The 27,845-nt window shown below is 42.6% G+C and overlaps 1 protein-coding gene across 5 annotated transcripts in view; it reads right to left on the bottom strand.

The window, feature by feature from the left end:
• DHX57 (DExH-box helicase 57) overlaps nt 1–27,845 on the bottom strand; it is a 125,486-nt gene that overhangs the window by 12,786 nt on the left and 84,855 nt on the right. For all 5 annotated transcript variants that reach the window (XM_033937165.1, XM_033937166.1, XM_033937167.1 and 2 more), the window contains 5 exons: nt 15,103–15,379; nt 14,640–14,735; nt 14,201–14,284; nt 8,538–8,675; nt 5,512–5,586 (listed from right to left, as the gene is read on the bottom strand). In XM_033937165.1, the coding sequence (XP_033793056.1) occupies nt 5,512–5,586; nt 8,538–8,675; nt 14,201–14,284; nt 14,640–14,735; nt 15,103–15,379 (670 nt within the window). The remainder of the gene's footprint in view (nt 1–5,511; nt 5,587–8,537; nt 8,676–14,200; nt 14,285–14,639; nt 14,736–15,102; nt 15,380–27,845) is intronic.

Genomic DNA, 27,845 nt, shown 5'->3' with positions numbered 1-27,845 from the left:
TTAGAAGTCAGTCTAAGAAGGCTGCTAGATTTGCAGTTATGAGAGATTGCATATATATAATATACATATACAATCTCACAACTGCAAACCTATAATATATACATATATAATATATTCACACATACATATACATACACACTTTTGTGACTGGTTTATTCTTTCCTTTTGCACAGGATCTCAGGCTCAGAGACTGTCAACATAGGGTCCTGTGTGCTCACAGACCGGGGGACTCTGCAAGGGTTTCAGCCTACATAGGAGTGGCGCTTAATGGTCATTTAACCCTTCATCGCTCCAAGTACAATGTATGTAATATATAAACTGCTCTGATTGGAACCACATAAAGGCAGTATATCAAATCCCATCCCGTTTCCCTTACACTACTGGCCATGGATCACTCTGAAGGCCCAGGGAAAGGGGAAGCAGCCCCGTTTCGGCAACCTTTGCCCACTGATAATGTTGATCCCCCCATCTGGGGTCCTGATCCACAATTTGGGAACCTCAACCACTGATTTTAGTTACAAAGCAGAGCTGTCAGGTAGCTGTGCTCAAAATAAAGAATGTGTTGAGGAATGTCTAATCCACGGTTTAAAAAAATGGGAACACATTTCCCCTTATTATCAGAAACTCCACTGGTTACCCGCAGAACCCAGAGTCCTCTTCAAGTTTGCTTGTTTTTGCTACAAAGCTGTCTTTGGGATTCTTCCAGCTTACCTAATCTCCCAGTTCTCCCCCAACGAGTCCAACAAGAGCACTCGCAGAACAAACCTATTTAATTACCCCTCTTTGAAATCTTACCAATACAAAAAGTTTCTAGATAGAATGTTATCATTCCAGGCAGCTAGGCTGAACACATGGCTTGGAAAGCCCATACTTGAGGCCACTACATACACGGACTTTAGAAAATCCCTGAAAACTCGACTATTTAACAAATTCTAAATTCCCATACCCAACTCTTCCTCGCCATGATCCTTCCACCTCGCCCCCTAATTCCAAGGCCCGAAACTAATTATACTTTCCACCTTGAATCTCATGTACTGACATAATGTATCTTTATTGTAACCCACCTGCACCCCATGTACTGACAAAACGTATCTTTATTGTAACCCATGTACTGACTAAATGTATCTTTATGGTAACCCACCTGTATCCCTTACACTGACAAAATGCACCTCGATAGTAAACCACTTGTATTGTAACCCACTTGCATCCCATGTACTGACAAAATATATCTTTACTGTAACCCACTTGCATCCCATGTACTGTCAAATGTATCTTTATTGTAAACCGCTTCGAACTTCACGGTATAGCGGTATATAAGAAATAAATTATTATTATTATTATAAGAGCAGAGAAGGCAAGAACTACTGGGAAGAAATACACACAGTTTACATAAAGCATCACAGATGAATAACTGCATATATAATAGCTTCAGTTTGGGGGATTATGCCATTCTGTAAATAAAACCAACAAGTGTTGCATAGTATACTATACTAGTCTTTAAGCCCGTTACATTAACGGGTGCTAGAATAAATGTCTGTCCCTTTGTCTCCTTAGCCGCTGTCTGTCTTTCTTTCTCCCTCTCTCTCTGCTTGGCCGCTGTCTTTTTTTCTTTGTCTCTCTCTCTTTTGCCACTGTCTGTCTCTCCCTGACCCCCTGTCTGTCTTTCTTTCTCGTTCCTTGGCTGCTGTCTGTCTGTCTCTCTGGCCCCCTGTCTGTTTGTCATTCTTTCTGTCTGTGTCTCTCCCTGGCCCCTTGTCTGTCTTTCTTTCTATCTCTCTGTCTCTCTCCCTGGCCCACCCTGCCTATCTCTCTCTGCCCCCCCCCCCCGAAAACCAAGATTGCTGCCTGACCCCAGCACACCCCTCCCCCAAAGCAGCCCCTTTTCCCTCTCCCCCTCCACTTCCCTGTGCAGCAGTAGCAGTTGGATGCCTCGCAGCACCTCGGACACCCTCCTGCCGTTGCTCTCACCACCGCACATGTAACACAGTGCTCCACGTAGCTCTTGGCCAAGGGCGCAGTCACGCTAGCCTACTGCCGTAGGAGCGTGTTTTGGTGCGGGCCAGACTCTGGGAGAGCTCACGCAGACCTGCATCACGAAAAACAGCACTACCGGCCAAAGTTTATTTTTAAAGTGTAAAGCCGCTGCGGCGGCTCCTCGCACTATCGCTGTCTGCGTCGGAAGCCTTCTCCAACGCAGGTGTGGCTAATGAGAGGAGCCGCCGCAGCGGCTTTAAACTTTAAAATAAACTTGGGCCAGTATTGCTGTTTTTCCTTGATGGAGATGTGCGCGAGCAAGGAGGCGAGCCCTTTTCAAGGGGGCGAGACAGACTTCTGAGGAGCTTCGGAGGCTGTTAGCCCCGCAGAGAGTGAGCGGCCGTGCCAGCCCCGCTCTCCCTCTCAGCTTGCGGCAGCGGTGGTAAGCCCTAGGGCGGAAGTGGGAGGCGGGTCCTCAGCACCGGCCGGGCGGTGTCTGGCGTCGCCGTGTAGGGCGGAAGCGGGAGGCGGGTCCTCAGCACCGGCTGACTCGTGCCGCCGGCCCCCAGGAGTTCGAGGCTGGCGGCAGACATGGCTGGCATGGCATGGTGGAGGAGGAAGAGTTCGGTGACGTTTAACCCGCGCATGCGCACTCTTATTTTCGCGACAGTTCAGGGAACACTTTTTTTTAGTGCGCATGCGCGGCCTATCATTTTATTATATTAGATAAGAAAAGCAAAATACCTCAATAAATACAAAATACCAAAATAAACAGGCAAAAATGATCTTCTATAAACATGGACAAATTAGCCTCAACCAAATGCAAAAAGAAAATTCAAAGATCTTCAGAGAAATGGTTTCATTGAGAACTATCCTCTTTGAAACGATCCTGCCAACGACTAGAGCGCTACTGGAGATGTCACCCTAGCACAGAAAACAAGCACAACTGATGGAGAAAAATCTCAGAATACAAAACTCTAATATCCAAATGAAGGCAGTATACTACTCCAATATAATTAGAAAAGACACACCAAATATGAACAAATTATTCTGGTTAGTAAATCAACTGACCAATGTACACTTCCTTACTAATAGCAATGATGACACTACCTTCACAGCGTCCAAACTAACAAAAATCGAGACAATATGGGATCAATTAGCACTTACCAAAGACATCGCATACTTCAGAAGCATATGAGGCAGTGCTCAATGTATGAAAATATGGAAAAGATAGAGGTTTATGTTCATCCTCTGAATGAGAAAAGATATGTTTTGAGACAGGAAACATCTTGCATGACAAGTGGACCAGTCTGTGATCTAGTGCCCATGTCCTTTGCTGTATGTAGGGTAGACCACATGCATGCTGAGGAAGCGGATTTTGGAACATCGCTCCTGCGTGAATACTAAAAGAATGGAAGAGCCACTGGTCACACACTGTTGTCAATTTCATCACGAGTTTGACAGAGTGAAAAATCGATCCATTTGTACCCGTTCTACTTCACTCAGGATTTTGTAGACTTCAATCATATCTCCCCTCAGCCATCTCTTTTCCAAGCTGAAGAGCCCTAACTGTTTTAGTCTTTCCTCATACGAGAGATGTTCCATCCCCTTTCTCATCTTAGTCGCTCTTCTTTGAACTTTTTCTAGTGCCACTATATCTTTCTGGAAATAAGGAGACTAGAACTGAACGCAGTATTCTAGGTGAGGTTGCACTAGAGAGCAATACAAAGACATTATAACACTCTTAGTCTTGTTAACCATCCCTTTTTAAAAAAATAATTCTTGCATCTTGTTTACTTTTTTTGGCTGCCGCCACACATTGAGCAAAAGGTTTCATCGTATTATCTACAATGACACCCTGATCCGTTTCTTGGACGCTAACCCCCAAGGTGGACCATAACATCCGGTATCTGTGATTTGGGTTATTCTTCCCAATGTGCATCACTTTGCACTTGTCCACATTAAATTTCATCTGCCACTTGGACACCCAGTCTTCCAATTTCCTAAAGTCTGCCTGCAATTTTTCACAATCCACATGGACAGTTTAGTGTCATCTGCAAATTTAATCACCTCACTCGTTGTTCTAATTGCCAGATCATTTATAAATAAGTTAAATAGCACTGGTCCTAGTACAGATCCCTGCAGCACTCCACTGTTTACTCTCCTCCATTTAACCCTACCTTCTATTTTCTATTCGATAACCAATTCCTAATCCACAATTGAACTTTGATGATTTAGTAGAAGAAAGGCAAACTATGATTGTTAATTTGACACAATTTCTTGAAAGTTCTTAAGACATTATTTCTACTAGAGCAACATTATTGGTCACTTTTACAAGTGAAAAAGATAAATTCAGTTTTGAAAGCATATTTTTCTAAGAAAGATGTGTCATATTGTGGTAAAAAAAATTACGATATTTCCCGATGATTCAAGAGCTCAGTTGAGAAGGAGACAATTTCTTCATTTTATGCCAAAATTGTTAGATACTGGTGCTACTTTTTTCTGCGATTTCAATGTAGATGTTTTATTACTTATCAAGCAGCTAAATATGTTTTCAATAATCCAACTTAGCTGGAAATCTCTCTTAGAAATTAATAGTCCATTTTTATAATTTACTCAATTTGGGGTAAATATGGGGAAGATTTTAAGATTCCAAGTCACCCTAGTGAATACTTGATCTAAACTCTGCTCTGCGTAGTATAGGTTAGTTTTACATAATATGGTTAAAGCAAGAGTGAAATTTTTCATTGTATGGTTGATTAAATTCTTGCGTTTGCTAAAACTGTATTTTCTTGTAATATATAATCTGAATTGCAAAATAAAGGTAAGGAATGATGTTATTTTCAGTTTAGTGACAGAATTATATCAGTTTTGAGAATTTACATCTGTTATTTTGCACTGTACAAGAGGAAATGCATCACTTTCTATTTTTCTGGTTTTGCACTGCATGTGCAATCTGGCACCTTAGGGTTTCAGTTTAATTTTTATCTACATTAGTATTTTTAGTTTGTGGTCATTTATCCTGTATTTGAACAGATGCTATCTATGCTCTATATGTGTGACTGAAGCCAGCCAGTGCTGAATATTGACTTAACCTGTTAAGTTTACATTGGCTAAAAATAAACTGGATATTCAAAGCTGATCACAGGAAATAGCCCGGTATTTGAAAATCCATGGTCAGCTCCGACTATGGGAGTTAGCTGGTCTGCCTCCCGTAGTCTGAATATTAGCTTGCATATGACCTATCCAGTCTGCTAATCCATGTCATCTACTAGAGATCCTATAGAGACAGAAAAATTAAGCAAAGACTAGATAGGCCATATGGTCTGCCCATTCATGTAATGGTCAAGAAAGAAATGTATTTACCATGTACTACTCGCCCTTCTCCCTATAAAAAACAAACAAACCACAACACATTATTGGGGGAGAGGCAGAAATACATATCAATGCATTTTGTCTCTGGCAAGCAAATCCTGGAGGAATTTTTCAATCCCTTCTGAGAGATGACTCAAAATACAACAAAAATAATAACCTTACCTGGACCACATTGGGATACAAAGCAGCACATAGTATTGAGGAGATTAATTTGATGTTCTCTGCATTCAAGTTTGCCTGTGAAATCAATATACCAGGTTATTGAGGTTTTTAAAAAATTTATCCTTATAAACAATTACACAAGTACAAAACATGCTAAAGAGATCAGAATTCTCAATATGAGGTCTGTTCAAAAAGTTCCAGGACTTATTTTATTAAAATTAATTAAACAATCTTACAACTTATTTCACTGGGTCCCCTTCAAAGTACTCCCCTTCCCTATGCATTAGTGCTGCCCGATTCAGAAAAATATTTTTTGATACGATTTAGCCTATTGAATCGATTTTTCGATTCGATTTTCCTGCCCAATTGGGTGTTTTTTCAAACATCCTGGTGGGTTTACTTTATAGCCTCTTCACCCACCCCACCCACACTGGTGCTGTGGTGTAAACAAAATAATAAAGACTTTTCTTCTCTCTGTTAAATCCTCACTCATGTTCATGGTCTAACACCAGCTCTGGCAGGATACACATTTCAAATCTGACACATTGTAATCACAAAACAAAGAATAAAATTATTTTTTCTACTTTTTGTTGTCTGGTCATTATTCAAATCATATTGGTCCCAGGCTCTGGGACAAACATCTTCTGATAATTCACTTGCCAGGGTCTCCTGCCCATTTGTCGTATTTTTTTTCTCCGTACTAACCATCCATCTTCCATCTCTGTCCTCCCCTTCCATTTCCCTTCCTTCCCCCGGAGGTCTGGCATCTTTCCTTTTTTTTGCCTCCATCCCCCAGCTGTAGCAATGGACCCCACCATCCCCAGATCTACCATCTCTCCTTTTCTCAACTACCCTTTCATCCAGCATCGCTCCCTCCTTCCCCACTACCCCAGGGTCCACCATCTCTCTCTTCCTCTTCCCAACTACCCTCCTATCCAGTATCTCTATCCCCCCTTCTACACCATCCCTTGTGTCCAACTTCTCTCCCTTTCTGTTCCTTCCCTCCCTAAATCCCATTGTCTACCATCTTTCTCCCTCTCCTCTGTTTTAGACCCATTATTTCTTTCCCCCTCCCCACCCTCAGTCCAGCATATGTACATCTCTTTGAACCCCCCTTCCCTCTCTCCCTCTGTGTACTTTTATACCATAGCCCCCCCGAAAGTCTGCATATTTCCCCCTTCTTTTTAGCGTCATCCGGCTTCCCCCTGACCTCCCAGTCTCACCTTCAGCTAATTACTGCAGCCTTCAAAGGATCATCGGTGCTGTAGCAATCCTAGAAGGCTGCCGTTGGCCTCCGCAGAACGTTCCCTCTGCTGCGGTTCCACCCCTCCTCTGACGTCAGGGGCTGGATCGCGGCAGAGGGAACGTGCTGTGGAGACTGATGGCAACCTGCTAGGATCATCCCAGCACCAGTGATCCTCTGCAGGCTGCCGTAATTAGCTGAAGGTGAGACGGGGAGGCCAGGGGGAAGCTAGAAAGAAGGGGGGAATATGCAGGCCTTGGGGGGGGTTCAAATCCGCAGAGCCGAGGGTACCCAGCGCTGGCACCTATAAAGCACTTCCCGAATGACCTTCAAGAGCAACAGCGGCAGTGGATGGCCAGCAAGAGGCAGCGCTGCCGCTTCTGTTTTAGGAGACCTAAAGGTACGGGGAGGAGGGTTGGTTACCGAATCGGCAAGCCCATTTTTTTTTTTTTAAATGAATTGATTCAAATTGATTCACCAAAGTAAATCGATTTGAATCGGTGAATCGGGCAGCACTAGTAGTAACTCCTAATGGGTTCCTCTTTCTTACATGCATCACTTTGCACTTACAACTTATTCCACTGGGTCCCCTTCAAAGTACTCCCCTTCCCTATGCATTAGTGCTGCCCGGTTCAGAAAAAATTTTTGCTGTAACACTTAGTGGGGCTTAGTGTTACAGCAAAAATGAACAAACAAGCTAAGTGTTTGATATTCAGGGGAATGAAAATTAATGAAAATATGACAACTAATGAAACTATAGAATATGAATTTGAAAATGAGAAGAGGCATTTAGGAAATTTATGATGAAGTGATGAATTGAATCTTTTCAAGAATATGTAATATGAGTGAAAATGAATTGATATGGTATACTTTAAATATTTATTACATAGGTAAACAGAAGTAGAAAATAATATTTATAAATGATATAAAAAAAAGAAAAAATCTTATTAAAAAGAACTTAGATTAGGTTAGTCACACGATTGGGTGAGCCGATGACGAGTGCTGCCACGCTGTATTGTAGTGCATTTTTATTATATAGGTGGCGTTCTGAGATTCCCCACGTGTTAATATACATTACACAGAGGCATGATATAGTGAAATACAGTTATCAGTGGAGATATGACAGAGGTCTATAAAATACTGAATGGAGTGAAACGGGTAGATGTGAATCGCTTGTTTAAGCTATCCATAAATGCTAAGACTAGGGGGCAAGCGATGAAGCTACTAGCAGTAGATTTAAAACAAACCAGAGAAAATATTTCTATACTCAATATGTAATTAAACCCTGGAATTAGTTGCTGGAGAATGTGGTTAGCTTAGCAGGGTTTAAAAAAAGGTTTGGCTAATTTCCTAAAAGAGAAGTCCATAAGCCATTATTAAGATGGCTTGGGGACATCTACTGCTTATTCCTAGGATAAGCAGCATAAAATATGTGTTCTTCCTTGGGATCTTGCCAAATACTTATGACCTGGATTGGCCACTATTGTATACAGGATCCTGGACTTGATGGACCTTCAGTCAGTTCCAGTATGGTAATTTTTATGTTCTTATGTGATGGCCTCTATATTTCCAGTTTAGTAAGAATCAATATACTATACTGAGCAATCACTGAAGCAGAAGTCAGCATCTGTACTCATAACCATGAAGAGAGGAAAGAAGTCAGAATCTATGCTCATATCCTTGAAAAGAGGAAATGGATCTTCTGGTCCATTTGAATTGCCAAATTTGAAATAGTTACTACTGAGAATATAAAATGGTTGCAATACATGCAAAATGTTTTTACCTCTTCTCCTGTTGCATTTAGGACACCATCTCCTCCATATGACCATCTCTTTTCAATATCTTTGGCTCTTAACCTTTCCTTTACAAACCCAATATCTGAAAGTAGTTCTGTAAATTGTCTCTTCAAGCTAGCAATTTCCTGCATGAGACAAAAATGCAATTTTTAAGCAAATAATCTTATGGGGCTTTCTAGGAGCACAGCACACCATAGAGAGAACCACCAGAAACCGAATGAAACCAATTTAAATTCCTTTACTCCAAATATACTTTTTAAAACTAGCATTTAACATCAGAGCTAACCTCCTTAGAATTCACTCAATCAAACTTGAAAAAGTCCATAGGGCTGGTGTAAGTGCATGCACCTAAGTGCCAGAGATGTGCACATAACTTATAGTAATATATTATAACAGACATCCTATAAAAAATACCCCGTCACATGTAAGTCTGACATTGGACATTTTCTGCAAGATGTCCAAAATCAGAGATGGGCGAAACGGTAATTTTCGAAACTGGCAACACTGCAGGACATCCCGATTTTTGCTTTTGAAGATTTCCTATTTAGATGTCTTGGACATCCAACTTTGTTCACCATTTTTGCACACAAAACCGTCCAAGTTCAGAATGTCCAAATCCAGACCATTTGGACATGGGAGTGGCCACATAGACCTACCAATAAAGCAGTGGGGCACCTGAGAGGGCACTGCTATGAACTTCACATAAAGGGTGCCAGAAGTACTTCTTACCATAAACCCCTTATAATTTATGCTGAGTCCTTCACAATTCCCCCAAAACCTACCACCCTAATAGCCCTTATGGCTGCAGGTGGCACCTATATGGCAATAGAGTAGAATTTTGGTGGGCTCACACTTTTCACCATAAATGTAGTGGTTAGAGTGGCTTATGGGCCTGGATCCTCTTCTCAATGGCTCATTAGCCCACTCAGCAGGCTATTTAAGATACCTGTGTGATGCTCTACTAGGATTTCCTATACTAGGCGCTGCTGTTTTAGAGACAAATATGTACTGTGTCATTCAGATATTTGAGGGGTGGGAGAGGGTCAGTGATCACTGGGGGGATCATAACTTAATCCCTCCAGTGGCCATCTAGTCAGTCTGTGTACCTTTTTGGAACTTAGATGCTTTTAAAACAGGTCTGTTTCAGAAAGTCAACGTTCAATCCAAGATGTCTTGGAACATGCCTCCAACATGCTCCTCTAGGATGCCTCGCAAGATATCCAGAGAGACAGTTTTGAAAATCGGCACTTGGATGCTTTGGCAAGAAAAACGTCCAAGTGCCAATTTATGCCGTTTCTTGGATGTCTTAGTGATTTGAAAATGCCCCTAATAAATGTGTGCCGTACCCATACCCTGATCAGTGCTTTCCCAAGTATGCATCCCCCTGCAAACTGTGTGCTGTCAATATAGTTACATAGTTACAGAATGGTGAGTAGGCACACATATGCACATACTTGCTAGTATTCTAAATGTTTATGTGCATAAATATTAATAATCCCAATAAAGATCACAAGGCCTGTCCTGCTGAAGATCTATTAGAGCAGTGTCTCGCAAACTTTCTGGCCAGCGGCACACTAAATCCAGTGCCCCAGCCAGAAGGCAACAGAAGTGCACGGACGTCAACACGATGACGTTACACACGTGCGTGATGTCATCACGTTAACGTCCGCGTGACCTGCTTCAGTGAAGCGATCCAGGAGATGCGGGGACAGGAGGAGAGATGCCAGCCAGGAGGAGAGTCATCTGCGCTGGCTGACTTCCTACAGGATGTGCCTCTCGCCATGCGAGGCACGCCCTGAAGACAGTCAGCTGGCGTGGACGACTCTCCTCCTCGCCAGTGTGTCGTGGCACACCTGAAATCTCAGGAGGCATACAGTTTACGATACACTGTACTAGAGAATAGAAAAGTTGGAAGCTGTTCTGCAGTGTTTCTATTAGTTTTAAGGGATAGTATCATTCCAGTCCTTACTCTTCCCTACACCACCCTTTATTTGACCTATCCCAGGCAATGGAGTTGATCTGTAAAGAGGTAATAACAGCAACTGTTCACAGAGATCAGGCCCTGGCTTTTGTTTCAATCACTATCTTTATAACTGAGAACTAAACAGAAATTGGCATATAACAAAAAGTTTCCATTATGTGTTTCTCAAAGCACACCTCTACCAAGCAGAATCCAGTAATAGTTTTCAATTTGATTAGAGGTTTGTGATGGATTAGGTTCTAGGAAAAGATTTTGATGGATACTTTGAGTTGGTGCTTCCAGCCCTATCCTGGAGGGCACACATAGCCAATCTGATTTTCATGGATTATGACTATGCATGAGATGGATTGGCATACATTAGAGACTCATGCCTGGATTACACCAGAAAACACCTAAAAACTTACCTATTCTTGAAATACCTAGGTAACGAACCGGAACATCAGCCCCCCTCGTAACATCATCACATACCTGAACTTGTAAATTGGTAACCCTAACCCCTAATTATGAACACTCCATTCAATCTACGGATTATTTCTACTTCTGTATAAATAGCTTGGCACCTCCTGGCCTTGCAGCACACAAACTGTCGTTAACATTATCAATGTTATCAGATGTACACTGCTATACTCTTAAATTCGTCATATGTACAGTTTCCCTTTATTGTATTTACAGTTTCTCTTATTGTAAACCGCCTAGAAGTCGCAAGATTGCTGGCGGTATATAAGAATAAAGTTATTATTATTATTATTAATTAATTAATTTAATTTTTAAAAAAACAAACCTTTAATCCCGCATATCACATCAATCTATGTGGGTTACAATATACACACAAAAAAAATTAATAAACAAATTACAGATACATATCTAAATAACCTCAAAATTTCCGTGAAATACACTAAATCCCTTGAAAAGGCAAAATCACAAGACAAAAAAATTCCAAACTGGAAATTATGGAGAGATTTATAGGGAACTCAAGCGCTCACAGTTAACAGCTCGATGTATCTTACAAACTGATAACCATAGGGTGAGCTATCATCGGTCCTTTTAGGTTCTCTCATAAACTGTATTATTTATTTATCAAAAATCTTTTATCTATTATTTTATTCTTATTTCAACTGTTTTCTTAAAAAACTTATTCATTATTTTGCTTTATTTCAAATAGCAAACAATACTCTTAAATTCCACTAAATATATCTAAGAGTACTTAGCTTAATAGCGTGGTGACAAAAAGACAAAGACTTTTTGTCACCACGCTATTAAGCTAAGTACTCTTAGATATATTTAGTGGAATTTAAGAGTATTGTTTGCTATTTGAAATAAAGCAAAATAATGAATAAGTTTTTTAAGAAAACAGTTGAAATAAGAATAAAATAATAGATAAAAGATTTTTGATAAATAAATAATACAGTTTATGAGAGAACCTAAAAGGACCGATGATAGCTCACCCTATGGTTATCAGTTTGTAAGATACATCGAGCTGTTAACTGTGAGCGCTTGAGTTCCCTATAAATCTCTCCATAATTTCCAGTTTGGAATTTTTTGGCTTGTGATTTTGCCTTTTCAAGAGATACATATCTAAACCAGGCAATAAAAATTAAGAGTAAAACAGTGACAAAATGCTTTTGGCAAATTAAAAGAAACCATAATGCACAAATTATCAACCCTCCTTAGGTAGTAAATGCTGCCATTATTGGCGCCTGCCTATAAAATGACCACCAATCACGTGTCGATTATGCATCAGTGCCGTTTGCTGAATTGCACCTACATGAAAGGTAGGCACCAGAAATATAAGCCAAGGTTTTAAAGACCTATATTTTCAGCACCTACCTTTCACGAGAATCATGTTTATGAAGGTGCCTTACAATGCCTAATGCCACTTCCGGCATTAACCAAACCTACAGCAGCATTAGACGTTATAAGGCGGGATAATGGCAGCCTTTTTGGAGGCACCCTAAGGTGCTTCCATTTTTAAAATTGCGTTTTAATTGGTTTTTAATCAGCATAGCCAATTAGTGCACTGTTTAAACCAATTAAGTTAGATGCCTAACTTCAGGCGCCATCTACAGAATTGGGCCCTCAGTGTATGCAAATTTCAAAAGTTATATATGGGGGACAGCAAAAATACTACTCCGTTCACAAAAGAAAGTGTTTATGAACAACTTGCAAAACTGAATGTGGATAAAATCATTGAACCCAATGAGATACAACCCAGGATACTGAGGGAGCTTACAAAGATTTTGGCAGGCCCTCTAAAGGATATGTTTAATAGATCCTTGAAAAGTAGAGAAGTAACACAGGATTAGAAAAAGACTAATGTGGTCCTTGTTCAGAAAGGTGGTTACAGAGAAGAGGTGGAAAACTACAGAACGGTAAATCTTACCTAAGTGGTGAGAAAGGCAACGGAGATGTTGCTGAAAGAAAGGACAGTCAAATATCTACAATCCAACAAGTTACAAGTTCTGAGGTACATGACTTTACCAAAGGCAAATCTCGTTAAATAAATCTGATCAATTTCTTTGACAGTAAGACCAGAAAACTAGATCAAGATGATACACTGGAGACTCAAAGTGAGCAGCTCAGAAATAAGAACAGCGGTTACGAACAGGATCAGAAATTGACTAATACCAGTAAAGTGGCAGAACATGATGGTAGTAAAAAGAGTTTACTTAGAAGGAAAGAAAAGTGAATAGTAGAACACCTCAGGGATTGGTACTGGAGCCTATTTTGTTCAATACATTTGTGAGCAACATTGTGAAAAGATTAGAAGGAAAAGTTTTAATTTTTTTGTGGATTTCATGAAAATTTGCAATTGAGTGAACACCCTTGGAGGGAGCAAACATGAGAAATATCTACTAAATCTAGAACACTGGTCCAATGTTTGGCAGTGAAAACTTTAATGCAAGGAAAGTGCAGTGGTGTACTTGTGGAGGAGGAATCCAAAGGAACTATAGTAATAGGGGGAGAGAGGCTGATATGTATGAACTGGGAGAGGGACCTTGGGATAATAGTCTGAGGATCTTAATATGGTGAAATAGACCACATAGGTTCTCATCTGCTGTCATTTACTATGTTACTTCATGCATATTCATTGTGGCCATCCTAAAAACTGAGCTAGAGAATAACATGGGAACAAATTTTTCCCGTCCCAGCAGGAACTCAATTTCCCCATCCTGTCCCCGTGAGTTTTGTCCCTGCCACTGCCCCATTCCTGTAAGCTCTGTCTTAACTGCACAAGCTTCGAACACTTATGAGTTTAAAGTGTTTGAGGCTTGTGCAGATGAGGACGGAGCTGAGGCATTGGTGGAATGAGGCATTATGACATCACAATCCGAGCTCTAGAATGTTGCTACTTATGATTTTAAAGTGTTTGTGGCTTGTGCAGATGAGGACGGAGCTTGCAGGAATGGGGCAGGGACAGGAAAAGAACTTGCCAGGATGAGAAAATGAGTTCCCATGAGGACGGGGAAAAATTTGTCCTTGTGTCATTCTCTAAACTCAGCTACCTTCAGGAAAAGTTTGGGAAACACTCCCCTAAGTCAAAAGACTTAGGTAAGGATAAATAACATACTAAAATCACTGCTCTTGAGATAGCCTCTTACTTCTATCAAGCAAGTTTTAATCTATTTCCTACCCAGCAGAAATGCTTTTATAACACATGGCTGAACTTACTTGTAGAACTCTCCCTGATAAGAAGTTTTCTCTGCAGTAGCTGTAACTAGCACGTGATCCTTTCTTTGCTGCAAGGCTCCATTCCTAAATAAACAGAGTAAAAATTATTTTAGTTTCATGGAAACAATTGCAGAACTCTAGAATAAATGTAATATTGGACCTTAACTGCAGCATTTCCCCCAAAGGCTATCAGATGAGATTTTCTGCTGCCCCTGACATGAGTGGGAAAAGCCTGGGATACTCAGAAGGAAGCTGGACATGATGTATGCTCAGCCTAGACCAGGGGTAGGCAATTCTGGTCCTTGAGAGCCGGAGCCAGGTCAGGTTTTCAGGATCTCCACCATGAATATGTATGAGATGGATTTGCATGCACTGCCTCCTTGAGATACAAATCTATCTCATGCATAGTTTTGATTTTGATCACAGTGACCTATCTCACCTTGTAAGCCTGAAGAATAGCCAAATGATCACTGTTTGCAATTGCAAATTCTAGTTTCTTGTTGTTTGCTTCTTCTCTTTTCTCCCATGGACATACCTGTATTAAAAAATATTTTAAGTTTTAGGCATCTCGTCATATTTTATCTACATGCACAGGATAAAAGGAACCAATTTTATTAGTTCAGTAGATACAATAGGATAAAATGATAGATTTATGGTAATGCAGAGAATGAGGGTGAGAAAGAGGAGGTAAAGAATAAAATAATCACCTAGAATCCATAAACCATAATTTTCAGTTCTGCAAGCTAACCACAAAATACATTCTCTTTAAACTAACTCTTTATAGTGTACTGTTACGAAGCAGGGCAATAAATTGGATGATCAAATATTCTTTTATAAATATATAGTACAGCCTTGTACTCCCATCTCAAGAAATTCCCATTGCAAACAAATACAGTACTTACAAATGGGGACTTGAAGGCCAGACTAGCTGCAATAGTCAGAGCAGGATCCAGGCAGCGGAAAATGGCTCCAAAGAGCATTAGTTTGCCAATTCTAACATCAACAGGCAGAGAGGCCAAATGGTAACCCAACGGAGTCAGCTTTTCATCTGGTGTCAAGGCCCCCAGGTCATGTAGGCGAAGCTTGGAAGCCTGTAGAGAATCTGCTCTCGGAGGCTCAATTAGTTGCAACAAAATCCATTCAAGACTTTTCTCAGCAAACATCTCTATCATCTTAATCCTGAAAGAAGAGCCAACCATTATTATTTATTAGCAATTTTACCCTTCTCTAGGTATTAGTAGGTGTTTTGGATAGATTTTCTGGTATTTGTAATCTCTCCATTACCTACCACAGATTCCAAATTACAATTTTTAGGATTTAGCTCATACCTTTTTAGTAGCAGTTCAAGGTGAGTTAATTCTTCCCTATCTCTGGAGCGTTTGCAAAATACACAAAAGCTTATAGAAACTAACCTGAAGGAGTGATGTACAAAAAGTACAAAGGAGGGTTAAGTGATCACAAGCAGCAATAGGATTTGAACCCTTGCTTCTCCGATTCTCAGCCCTGCTCTGATCATTAGGCTACTTTACTTGCATGAGGGAAAATTGGTATGATCCTTATTTTTTTTTTTATAATGAAAATTTACTGAGTAACCTAAATGAGAACTTAGTATAAACATGAAGGTATGTGAAAAAATAAAGCAGCCATGCTCTAGAGATGAACTTAGCACCTTGAATACATCTGGTATGTGAAACAGACATGGAAGGGCTTGAGGCCAGTCACCAAGGATACAGCTGTTTTCACAAGAATATAATAGAAAGGGGAACTTGATTCATACTAGGGATCATCTTGAACTAAGTAGGAGGCAGGACCACTTGGACAGACAACATGTTTATGTTTATGATAAAGATTTGATATACTGCCCAACCTTACTGGATCATAGCGGTTTACAAATTTACAATTATAATATTTAAAAGAGCATAAGGAACACCACAAAAATTAGGGCAGACCTAAATCACTCACTCCAAGGTGTCACTCATCCAATCACTTCATATCTGAATCACAGCTATACTATCATCTTGTCAACTGGAAATAGGCCTCCTCAGATATGCAATATAGGTCTGTGCTATAGCTTGTCTGAACTGTGTGGTATGTATCTTTACAAAATAGGCCCAAGACAGGTACTCACGCTCAGTGGCATACCAAGGTGGGGGAGGGGCACTAAAAGGGTGGAGGGCAAGGCACAGCGCTATATGTTAAGGAGAGCCTTGAATCAAATGGACTGAAAATTCTACAGGAGCAGAAATACACCTTGGAATCCCTATGGGTAGAAATTCCACGTGTAAGGGGGAAAAGAATAGTGATAGGAGTGTACTACCGTCCGCCTGACCAGGATGAACGGACAGATGCTGAAATGTTATTAGAAATTAAGAAGGCTAACAAACTAGGTAACACAGTAATAATGAGCGATTTCAACTACCCTGATATTGACTGGGTAAATGTATCATCAGGGCTTGCTAGGGAGATAAATTTCCTTGATGAAATCAAGGACTGCTTTATGGAGCAGCTGGTTCAGGAACAGACAAGAGGTGAAGCAATTCTAGATCTAGTCCTTAGTGGAGCACATGAACTGGTGAGGGAGGTAATGGTGCTTGGGCCGCTTGATAACAGTGAGCATAACATGATCAGATTTGATATAATCCCTGGAAAAGATTACACTAAGAGTGACCTGAAAGAGGAGGTAATGGCCCTCTTTATCCCTGATCACCTTATGAACCTGCCAGGGAAAATCCCAGACTAACGCAATTAATACTGCACAAGATTTTTTACCCGCTTGATTAGATGCAAAATAGACTAAAGGATAGGACTTTCCTTTCCTTTTGTTTTTTCCTTGAATGTCTTACTTACTATCAAACAATTTGCATTTCCTTTCCCTACCTCTCCTTGCGTTTTAATGGGTTTGTAATGTTAGTTTATAATTAGTCTTGCAAGACTTAGTTTTTGTCATTTGTTCCCTAAATTTTGTAATTTTATTGATATGTACATCGCTTAGAATTCTGATTAAGCGATCAATCAAATCCTTATTAAACTTGAAACTTGACTTATGGTGACAGAGCTTTTCATGTGATGGCAATAAACGGGTTTCCTGTACAAATACCACTTGTGCTTTAACTCTTAGTACATTTCGAAACAAAAGATAATGCTTAAGAGGCAAATTCAGGCCTCTCACATTCATAGAAATACAAGTCAAAACAGCCATAGACCTACTCGTATATAAAAAATAAAAACAATCGGAACCCCCCTCCTATAAAAACAGAATCCCTAAAATAAAATAACAATGCATAAAATGGCATATAACAACCCACACAGAAAAAAAAATAACCCCCAGGAGGACCACCCATTCCCTCCCCTGATACAAATACAAAATCAAAACAACTGTGTCTCAAATGGTTCGAGATACCACCAGGAAAAAGGAGGAGAATGGACAAAAAGAAAACCCTGCTACCCTCAACAAGCCAACTCAAAGAATAAAAATATCAAAAACAAAAATATATAAATAAAGCCACTCAAAAACCATACCAACAAATATAAGTCAAGGTATCAAAAGTGACCATGAAAAAAGCGATCCCTCAGCAATCCCACCATACAGAAGTCAAGTGACAGTCTTCAAGGGTCCTGCGGATGAAGCTGATTGTTGGAGCCTCAGCCTATCCTTCCCCTGGATAACGTACTGCCATTTGCGTTGAGGCTGCACTGTAGGGTGCGGAACCAGAGCTGATGAAGTAGAAGAATCCGCCAGAGATGAAAACTACTGGGCCTCCTGAAGATTACGGATCTGATGCAATTTGCCATTCTTATAAAACACCAACGCAAAAGGATGGCGCCACTTATAGTGGATATTCTGCTCCCGTAGATGTTGCATAAAAGATCTAAGATCAGCTCTCCGGCGCAGAGTCATACTAGGTAGATCTTGATATACCTCTATAGAATAGGAGTCCCAAGTGAAATTCTCCACCTTACGAATGGCATGCAACACACGTTCCTTTATCTTGTAGTTAGTAAAGTAGGCCACTATGTCCTTAGGTCTATTACTATTAGCCGCCCCCAGTGCGCGATGCGCTCTGTCAAGCTGAATAGAAGAAGCTTCTTCCTGTAATAAGGTGCCCACAATTTGTTGAACAACATGCTCACTGTCTTTGTAAGTTGGCGAATCTGGTAAACCCCAAAAATGGAGATTGGAGTGCTGGCTCCTGTTCTCCAAATCCTCCAATTTGTCTTGCAGAGACTGATAATTATCCCGCAGATCTGTGAGGTGTTTGTCAGTAGCCACAAAAAGCTCTGCCTGAGAATCCAGTCGATGTTCCGTCTCCTCGACTCAAGCTCCAAACTCATGAATTTCCACCCGGAGATCAGCTCCCAGGGTAGTCACCTCTGATCGCAAAGCTTTTAAATCCTCATGGATTTCCTTCATCCAATTGTAGATTTCAATCATCGGGTCTCCATGGGTGTCAGCCGGGACCACCTACGAAAGCTCAGAATCCGCAGGAAGCGCCACACCCGGAAGCGGCAAAGAAATGCGCTGTACACTCGAGGCCTGCATATTAGACACGACGAAGGCCATAACTCAGGCACAAAAGCAAAAGTAGAAAGATCTACCGTCTGAACATACTGATTCATTAACAGGTATGGGAGCCGGTGTGAAGAACAACTGAATGAAATTCAGCACAGTCATTTAGCACTGCATACCAAAGAAAAATCGCTAAAATTTGCCGAAGGTAGCAGAAGCTAAATCTTCAGACAGCCATCTTGTCTCGTGCCGAAACCCTTCTATATCTTTTTCTATTTTTTCCACTATATTCATTTCATTTCAAATATGTAATTGGCTCCTTCAAGAAATGTATTAATCATTTCAATCTTTGCTATTCAAGAGTTGTCTTGAATTATTTGTAGAGAGGGTGGGTGTGGGAGAGATTTAAAATATGTATTGAAATAATAATATGAAATAATTTTCAAGTGATATATAGGAATTAAATGATGTAATATTGTTCACTTGGTGTAAGATGAAAAAATGAATAAAGAATTGGAAAAAATAAAAGAGTTGTCTGGTACAATATATTAAAATTTCTTAAAGTATAAAAAGGCATGGATGTTATTTAAAAATATCAATAAATCAAACACTGCTGCAATAACTATAACAATAAATTTTTATATAAGTATTTCATTGGTGACTCGTCACTAGACACTAATGGACTTCAGAAATGAGTGGAGAAAAAAGCCTCAAGTAAAGCTCTCGGCAGCACTTTACCATAGGTAAAACAAGGCTGCACGTTCTTATCACAGGCAAAAAAGGCCCTGCTGGGGCTGGCTGGAAGTAGCCTGTTTACGGCGCTTCCTCTGCTCTGCTTCAGGGTACGGAGGGAGTGAGTGAGGGGGTGATGTCAGGACCGTTTACTGCTGTTGCTTCAGGAGCTGAAGGGAGATTTGTGGCTGCTGCTACTTTGGGAGAACTGCAGGTAAGTAAGGGGCAGCCAGTCCTGAGCTGAGGGAGGGAGGCAGACCCAGGCGTGGCAGTGGACCAAAAGTGTGTGTGGTTGGAGGGAGGAAGGGGAGATGGATGGATGCTGGAACCATAAGTGGGGAGGGAAAGAAGGGGGGTGATAGAAAGTGACCCAGACAAGAAGGGTGGGAGATGCTGGACCTATAAGTGGAGGTGGGGGAATGATAGAGAGAGGAAGAGAGAGAGTGACTCAGACCAGAAAAGGGAGGTGAGAAGGGAGACAAAACTGCAGTTGGTGTGAAAGAGAAAAGGAGGAGGCTGGACACTGAGAAGGAAAAGGCAGAAAGGAATTTCAGACCTTAGGATAGGGAAAATCTTTGCTTTTATTTTCAATTTTATATTTTCAATTTCAATATTAATATCAAGTTAAAACAGAGTTTATGGTATGGGGTACAATATTAGTTAGGCCTATTTTTTTTTTATTATAATATATTTTTATTGAAGCAGCATGTCAAATCCAACAGAGAAAAGACAAAAACATTTTGATAAATCTCAAAACTCTCCCAAATCCCAACCCTCCCAATCTTCCCCATCCCACCCCACCCCACCCGGGCAGCAGCAGCAGTAAAAGCAAAACATTGTAAAAAAAAAAAAAAACCAAAGTATGGTAATAATATACAAGTCATACATCCCAAAGTCGTTGTTGAATAGTCGAGACAAATGTTAAACTAAAGGGGTACCAACATTGGCGGAACAGCCTACCCTTTTTTGATGTCAAGTCCACAATATCCTTGCGTTCCAACAACATTTGCTGTAATATTAGTGACCTCCACTGAAGAGAAGGAGGTTGAGGCGAAAGCCATTGCGTCAGTATACATTTCCTGCCCATGAGTATTGTCTTTCTGAGGAAAAGCGCACACCCCTGTTTAGGTGGATGGAAACGGATTTGTAAAGTAAAGAGAAAGGTTGGGTGCATCCTCCATGAGCATCCCCAAAGCTCGGCCACCGCAGACACCACGGTTATCCAGAAGGTAGACACCAAGGGGCATGTCCAAAACATATGTCCGAAAGATGCCATAAGGTGTGCGCACTTTCCACAGCCAGAAGTCGCGCTAATCCCCATAGTCATAGCTCTCTTGGGGGGATAAAACGCTCTCAATATAAATTTGTAATTTCGCTCCTTCTCTATTGCGGATAGGGTAGGGTCGTTCCCCACCCGAAGGCCCCTTCGTAGCACATCATCTGAGATAGGCACTTGAAGATCAGCCGACCATTTCTGAGCAAGAGCAATTAAGTCCAGTTCTCCGGATAGGTCCCGTAAGCACCTATGAAAAAATTTCAACGGGACATGGTCTTGAGCAGTAAGATCGAGCGCTTCCCGTAATCTAGAGTGAACTTCCTCTTTCAATGGCACCGGGGTCAAAGTATGTACGTAGTGACAAAGTTGTCGAAAGGCAAACCAGTCTCCAGGTGACACATGGAACTGTGTTTGTAGTTCAGCAAATGAAGTAGGAATACCCGTATCCTGCACCACCTGGGATACGTAATGCAGTCCCAGAGACTTCCAACGTCTGAAAGTTGCAGAGTCCAAGCCGGGAAGAAAGTCCCCGTTGCCAACCACAGGAAGATATGGTGTTGTAACAGAAGAGATTTTCAGCAACTTACATAACCTCTTCCAAGCCATACGCATTACCTGCAAAAAGGGGTGTGAATGAAGTAGTGGCAAATCAGGCAAATGCCTAACATGTAACAGGTAGCTAAAATGATAAGGTCGAAATTCAAAGCATTCATTCTCAGGCAAAGAAAACCAAGTAGTGCTACAAAACCAATCATGAAGATGTCTTAATTGACACGCAAGGGCAAATCGTGAGATATCCAGTAAACCCCACCCCCCTCGGTACTTTGGCAACATCAACTTGGACAAGGCTATCCTAGCCCTCTTACCTCGCCATAAAAATGCGGAAAGGTGGGAATTTAGTTGTGTTAAGTGTATTGTTGTTAACATAATGGGTAGCATTTGTAATATATAGAGCCATTGCGGCAATAGTATCATATTGTATAATGCTATTCTACCAGAGAGGGATAAGGGGAGGGTCCTCCAACCCGCAAGTGTAGTCTTTGTACGATGAAGTAAGGGTGAAATATTAATGGAGTACAACCTGCCCAGGTCCTGAGGAATCACCACCCCCAAATATGTTAGCTGGGACGATGCCCACTGTAAAGGAAAGTCCCCCTGCCATTCAAGACGTACCTCAGGCGATGTTGACAGCGCCATGGACTTCTGTTTATTAAGCACTAAACCAGAATATAAATGAAATTCATCCAGAAGATCCAGAGCTCGGGGCAGGGAACGTTGAGGAGAGCCCAACGTTAGCAAAAGATCGTCCGCAAATGCCAACACTCTCAGTTGGGACGTTCCCTCTGGGAGACCCACAATTTCGTCATCCATTTGTAGCGTACGTAATAAAGGGTCTAAGTACAGTAAAAACAGAAGAGGTGACAATGGACATCCCTGACGCGTCCCCCTGCCCACCGGGAAGGAAGTAGAACGCACACCATTAACCAATACGGATGCCGTAGGTTCAGAATAAAGCGCGCGAATCCATGCCATATAACTATCCGGAAATCCCATATGTGATAAAACCTGGAATAGATAATGCCACTGAACCTTATCGAAGGCTTTCGCCGCGTCTAACCCAACCAGTAGTCCTGGGGACTTGACCTGTTGAGCTCGAGAGTAAGCCAGGAGCACCCGGCGCACATTAATTACCGATTGACGGGAACGCACAAAACCAACTTGCTCCGGCACAATGATGGTGGGCAACAGGGCCGCCAGCCTATCCGCCATGAGACGTGCTAAAATTTTTAAGTCAACATTCAACAGTGATATTGGTCTATAAGATTCGATATCAGTGGGCGATTTAGAGGGTTTCGGGATCAAAGTAATCAAAGCCTCATTCGCATACCTCGGGAAAGTACCACAGTTCTGAACCTCAGAGTAATAATTCAAAAGAGACCCCCCCACGGCGGACGATAGGATCTTGTAAAACTCCGGGGAGTATCCGTCCGGACCGGGGGCAGTACAAGGCTTCAGTGTTTTGATCGCCTGTAACACTTCCTGAAGCTGCAAAGGAGCACCTAACCGGGAAATCTGCGCCGCCGACAATTTGGGCATCCCTGCATCCTCTAAATAATCCTGCACATCCGGTCCAGCATAAGGACCCGGGGAAGCATAAAAGGTTGCAAAATAATTCCTAAAACAGGTGGAGATGTCTGCCGCTGAAGTTAGCACTTTCCCCGAGCTCTCTTTTATCATAGCAATATATCTGGATCCCTTCCAGCTCTTGGCTATCGATGCTAACAATTTCCCCGCTTTGTTCCCATGTTTATAAAATTGATATTTACGAAAAAATAATAATTTCTTTGTCCGCTCATGGATAAGGGAATTCAATTCAGCCAGAGCTGCGGTATACGCCTCTCTGGCGGCCACAGTGGGATCACGCAACAGCTCCCGTTTCAAGAGTGTGGACTGCCGTTCGAGCTGCACTATACGTTGTGCAATTCTCCGTGTCCTAGAAGCCACATAGGCAATCACTTCCCCACGTAACACCGCTTTCGCTGCATCCCAAAATAATATAGGTTGATCAATATGTTGAGCATTATTTGAACAGTAATCCTCCCATCTTTCTGACAGAAATTCCCGAAAATGAGAATCATTATGTAGGTAAGAAGGAAATCTCCATCCCATCCCGGTATTCATGGGACCCCCCACCGCCACGTCCAACCAAATCATATGGTGATCAGAGATCTCAAGGGGGCCGATTGTAGCCTCCGAGACCCGAGCAAACATGCGCTCCGAAATTAAGGTATAGTCAATTCTGGAAAAGGATCCATGGGCTCTAGACTGATGGGTATAATCTCTGTCGGTGGGGTGAAGTAACCTCCAAGGGTCCACCAACCCCAAAGCCCGACACAGATAGGGGACTCCCTTCGTCCGTCGCACCTTCGTCGGTCCTATCCCCCCCGAACGATCCACCCCAGGGTCCAATACTTGATTCAGGTCTCCCACCAGTACCAGAGGGTCACCTGAGTTCTGTAAACATATGTTAACCAAATTTTGAAAGTAAGAGTGTTGATATCCATTGGGGCCATACCCCACCAATAATCTGAAGGATCCCCCCGGTCCGAGTACCTTCACTAATAAGTATCGACCGTTGGGATCCCGTCTCAGGACCTGGACAGTACAGGGTAAGCCCTTTCTAATCAATATGGCCACCCCTGCCCTCTTCCCTGTGCAGGATGCATAGTGTATGTCCCCCACCCAACCCCTCCGCAGTTTTTGATGTTCTATATCAGTGAGTCTAGTTTCCTGTAAACAAGCTATGTCAGCTGAGTGATGTTTCAACTGTGATAATATTTTTGTACGCTTGGCAGGCGATGTTATACCTGATACATTCCAGGAAATTATACGGAACTGTCTATCACCCATGGCATACCCCACTCTTCATGACATATAAAAGAAACCTTCCAGTAAAAGGGGGTCCCAGGGTGCCCAGCCTCACCCCTAGACCACGCAAACACACTCCAGTCACACAATATACATGATCCCAAAAAATACATGAACCATAGATAGAAAAAAAATAGAATAAACATAATGTGCCCCCAAAATACCGCTGCTGCCACCCAGAAACATCCCCCCCCCCTAATTCCCCAACAATCCCAACTGCCCCCATCATGTGGGAGAGAAACGGGTCACGAAAGACGCCTCTTCCAGGGCCACCCCAGCTAGTAGAAGGATATACATCAAAAGGAATGTAAGACAGGGTTTCCTCAAATAGTGAAAATATAAACAGTAACAGTTAAGGTGCAGAAACAGCCCAGTAAGGGAAGCTCAGATTCCAGAGTCAAGCCTGTCCTGGAGTAGATTTTTCAAGCTTTTTAATAAAGTCAGTGGCTGCTTCGGGTGACTGAAAAGATTTCCAGACTCCGTTACTGTGGATCCTCAACAGAGCCGGATAGTTGAATTGAAATCTCAGGTGAAGATCAGAGAGTTGTGTACAAAGTGGATAAAAGGGCCGCCTCCGTTCTTGAAGGGCCTGAGAGAAGTCCTGGCTAATGCGGATTAGGTTTCCATCATATTTCAAGGCATCCCTCTTATTACGGTATAGTTGTAACAGTTCCACTTTATGCCTGAAATTGAGTAACTTCAGGATGACCACACGTGGACGCGTCTCCCGATCAGGGCGGCGGCCCAGGCGATGTGCACGTTCAATGGGCATAGGCCCCAAGGAGGGCGGGAGCGGCAATTCCTCTCGCAGCCAGGTCTCCAGTACCCCCAATAAATCGCGGTCAGGGACCGTCTCGGGAATTCCCAGTAAGCGCAGGTTCGAGCGTCTGGAGCGATTCTCCAAATCATCCAGTTTCTCTGCCTGCGCTCGAACCTGCGCCTGCAGCTCACCAAACTCCGCTCCCCGAGTCGTGGATGTGTCCTCCAGATTGGAGACTCGTTGTTCCAGCTCGGTCGTGCGTGTCGCCGCCGCCGCCAGCAGAGTTTCAATATTCAGCATTCGTTCCGTTATTATTTCTAGTTTAGGACCTAGTACCTGGGCCAGCGCCTCCCTGATGTCACTCAGGGCGGTCTCAGTAAGATTCGAGACCGCCGCCGCGGGGCTTGTCGCCATTTTCTTCTCCACAGGCCTCACTCGGTCTCGATCTTTACGGGCGGATTTCGGGTGCATGAACTCCTTCGATCTTGTTAAGTATCTGTCCATGCACCCAGAACGATCGTATACGCGGTGAAGTCGCCACAGATTCAGCAGAAAAGTTATCGGTTATTGATCAGTGTGCAGGGTGGCCCCGGAGCTAGCAAGGAAACGTCCTCACGCGCTCATGGCATCACGCGACTCCTCCGTTAGGCCTATTTTTAATGGTAACACTCAAGCAACCAGAAACTTTTATCTGGCATCTACCAATCCCCACAGGTGCTGGATAACTGAGAGTATACTGTATTACTTTAGAGCTCTGTTCATAGTCTCTTAAGTATAATGATCCAAATATCAATGGACATAGGTACAGATATTCCTATACATCTAAAAAAAAAAAAAAAGAGCACTCCTTATTGAGATCTATATCTTATTACTCTATGACAAAGTACAATTATTTTAGAAACAGCATGAATAGGAGGTACATGTTGTTGTTAGGTGCTATCAACTCATGCTCGATCCTAGCGACTTGTTGAAATGCGGATCTAAAAAGAAATCTGTTTTGTGTTAGTCCAGAAAAATCCTTCAGCGTCATCCTCATGTTTGTTTTCAAAGTGTCCAGCCATCTGATTGCAGGTCACCCTCTTCATTCATTCCATTTTCTATATCGTTCTCCCAAGGAAGCTCAGAACGGTTTACATGAATTTATTCAGGTACTCAAGCATTTTTCCCTATCTATCCCAGTGGGCTTACAATCTTTCTTCCGATGGTGTGACCAAAAAGCACAGTTACTTACCGTAACAGGTGTTATCCAGGGACAGCAGGCAGATATTCTCTACATGTGGGTGACATCACCGATGGAGCCCCCTAGCGGACGTTTTCGCAAACAGACTTGCTTGAAGACCTTCAAGCTTGCGATTGGCCCACACATGTGCGTGTGCCCCTCCCGCCCGGTCTAGGGCATGCGTCTCCTCAGCATGTCCTCAGTTCAGATAGCTAGCAAAGAAGCCAACCACGGGGAGGTGGGTGGGTTGCGAGAATATCTGCCTGCTGTCCCTGGATAACACCTGTTACAGTAAGTAACTGTGCTTTATCCCAGGACAAGCAGGCAGCATATTCTCTAATGTGGGAGACCTCCAAGCTAACTAGAATGGGATGGAGGGAGAGTTGGCAATTTAGGAGAATAGATTTTGCAAAATGGACTGGCCAAAATGGCCTTCACGCCTGGAGAAAGCATCCAGACAGTAGTGCGAGGTAAATGTATGAAACGAGGACCAAGTGGCAGCCTTACAGATTTCCTCAAGTGGAGTCGAGCAGAGGAAAGCAACAGACGCCGCCATCGCTCTGACCTTGTGGCCAGTGACTTGACACAGGAGAGAGAGACCAGCCTGAGTGTAACAAAAAGAGATACAAACGGCCAACCAGTTAGAAATGGTCCGCTTAGAAATAGAATGACCCAAGTGATTAGGATCGAAAGAGAGGAACAGCTGGGGAGCAGTACGATGAGGAGCGGTGCGCTTCAAGTAGAAGGCCAGTTTACAATCTAGAGAGTGCAAAGCCACTTCTCCAGGGTGAGAATGGGGCTTTGGAAAAAACACAGGGAGAACAATAGATTGGCTGATGTGAAACTCAGAAACAACCTTAGGCAAAAACTTAGGATGGGTACGGAGAACCACCTTATCATGATGGAAGACAGTGAAAGGAGGGTCCGCAACCAAGGCTTGAAGCTCACTGACCCGACGGGCAGAAGTGAGAGCAATAAGAAACACAACCTTCCAAGTAAGATACTTGAAGTGAGCCTGCGCTAGCGGCTCGAAAGGGGGTTTCATCAAGCAAGCAAGGACCACATTAAGATCCGCTTAAGGGGCGGATGAATGTGGAAAAGGCCTTTCATGAAGCGGGAAACCACAGGATGAACAGAGATAGGCTTCCCGTCAATCGGCTGATGAAAAGCAGCAATGGCACTAAGGTGGACTCGAACCAAGGAGGACTTGAGTCCAGCGCCAGATAAGTGTAACAGATAGTCTAGGACAGCAGATAAGGAGGCAGTCAAGTAGCACACCAGGAAGAAAAACGGGTCTACTTCTGATGGTAACATTGGCGAGTGGACTCCCACCGAGACACCTCCAGGACATCCAGCACAGGCTGGGAGAACGGGAACGAGGCCATCAAGTCTTGAGGAACCAAGCCGTTAAGTGCAGAGATTGTAGGTTGGGATGAAGTAGAGAACCCCGACTCTGCGTAAGCAGTGAAGGAAAAACAGGCAGAAGAAGAGGCTCCCTGGAACTGAGTTGTAACAGGAGAGAGAACCACGGCTGTCGGGGCCACCGAGGAGCTATCAGAATCTTGGTGGCACTCGTGGACTTGAGCCTGACGAGAGTCTTCAGAATCAGAGGGAATGCATACAGAAACAGGTTCGTCCAATCCATCAGGAAAGCATCCACCTTGAGTCTGAACGGGATGTAGACCCTGGAGCAGAAGCAGGGCAACTTGTGATTGCAGGGGG

The sequence above is a fragment of the Geotrypetes seraphini genome, chromosome 3 (genome assembly GCF_902459505.1).
Source record: "Geotrypetes seraphini chromosome 3, aGeoSer1.1, whole genome shotgun sequence".
Classification (NCBI taxonomy): domain Eukaryota; kingdom Metazoa; phylum Chordata; class Amphibia; order Gymnophiona; family Dermophiidae; genus Geotrypetes; species Geotrypetes seraphini.
The sequence above is the reverse complement of the archived record's forward strand: the minus strand, read 5'-3'. Positions and strand labels throughout refer to the sequence as shown.